The sequence below is a fragment of the Octopus bimaculoides genome, chromosome 13 (assembly GCF_001194135.2).
Source record: "Octopus bimaculoides isolate UCB-OBI-ISO-001 chromosome 13, ASM119413v2, whole genome shotgun sequence".
Lineage (NCBI taxonomy): Eukaryota > Metazoa > Mollusca > Cephalopoda > Octopoda > Octopodidae > Octopus > Octopus bimaculoides.
In genome coordinates, this window is record NC_068993.1 from 53,242,762 (window position 1) to 53,244,270 (window position 1,509).

At 33.7% G+C, this 1,509-nt stretch overlaps 1 protein-coding gene across 2 annotated transcripts in view; it reads left to right on the forward strand.

Moving 5' to 3' along the window:
• Nucleotides 1-1,509, forward strand: part of LOC106872666 (armadillo repeat-containing protein 3) — a 28,870-nt gene that overhangs the window by 12,306 nt on the left and 15,055 nt on the right. For both annotated transcript variants that reach the window (XM_014919729.2, XM_014919731.2), the window contains exon 12: nt 1,016-1,124. In XM_014919729.2, coding sequence (XP_014775215.1) covers nt 1,016-1,124 — 109 coding nt within the window. The remainder of the gene's footprint in view (nt 1-1,015; nt 1,125-1,509) is intronic.

A 1,509-nucleotide genomic window follows, 5' to 3' on the forward strand; every position in this document is an offset into this window, starting at 1 on the left:
GGGGGGGGGGGACAAAAACAGACACACAAACACATACATATATATACATATATATGACGGACTTCTTCCAGTTTCTGTCTACCAAATCCACTCACAAGGCTTTGGTCGGCCCGAGGCTATAGTAGAAGACACTTGCCCAAGGTGCCACGCAGTGGGACTGAACCAGGAACCATGTGGTTGGTAAGCAAGCTACTTACCACACAGCCACTCCTATATATATATATGTATGTATGTATGTATGTAATGATCTTATTGCATACAGTGCTCAAATGCACTACAACTCATCAGAAAATGTAACCAAAACTACATGATCAGTACATAAAATATGCACAGGAAGTGAACAGTGAATAAGACATCTAAAAAAAAAAAATCCAAAAGGGGAGGTGGCAAGGCATCAGAGTACCGTTGGCGAATTTCAAGAAGCATGGCAGTTATGAAGGATGTAATCTCTTGACAGCTAACAACTAATGCAGGTAGTTTATTCCATGCTTCAGCAATTCTGAGTGTGAAAAAATTGCTTCCAAAAGTCAAGAGTGCTGTGTTGTTATTTTGATTTTGTAAGCATGTCCACAAGTGTTCGATGTATGAAATTCAAAAAAATGCTTGAGGTTGTTGTAGGAAAGATGGTGAATAATTTTGTGGGTGTGTACCAAGTCAGTTACCAGATTGATATATACGTATGTATGTATGTGTGCATGCATGCATACATACAAATATTTACTATGCTGCAACAATCAAATAAAAACTATTAAAATGAAGAATAAATTCTATTTTTATCTGTTGTTGTGGTACAAGGAAAACTGATTATAAAGAATATAATTTACTTGTTGTTTTGTATATTTACTCATTGTTGTATTCATTTTTTTCTGATTATAAAGAATATAATTTACTTGTTGTTTTGTATATTTACTCATTGTTTTATTCATTTTTTTTCTGATTATAAAGAATATAATTTACTTGTTGTTTTGTATATTTACTCATTGTTTTATTCATTTGTTTATTTATTTTGTCACAGAGGGTTTTCTGCCTCTTATACGTCTTCTACGCTCCGATAATAGTGAAACCTTACAAGCTGTTACACTCGTTCTTCGGTACCTTACAACTGCTAACTTATCCAGCTGTTTGTATGTATTTCTCCATCTTTGTCATTTCCATTGTTTAATTGAATTCTTGAAGCCTAAGTTTTAAAGATACAAAATTCTGTGAACTTGGTTACTATGATGTAGTCCAATGGACTTAATTTTAGAAACAATCTGTTGCAGAAGGTTTAGCTGTATGACTAACATGTTTACTTTGCAACCATGGTGTTTTGGGTTCAGTCCTATTGCACAGCACTCTGGGCAAGTGTCTTCTTACACACATACATACATTCATGCATGCATGCATCCATCCATACATACATACATATAATGTATACTTTTAAGTGTGTGTTTTCTGTACATCTTATGTGAGTTATAAATGTGTGTCACCACCATACAAAACTAAAGTTATATATATATATATATATAT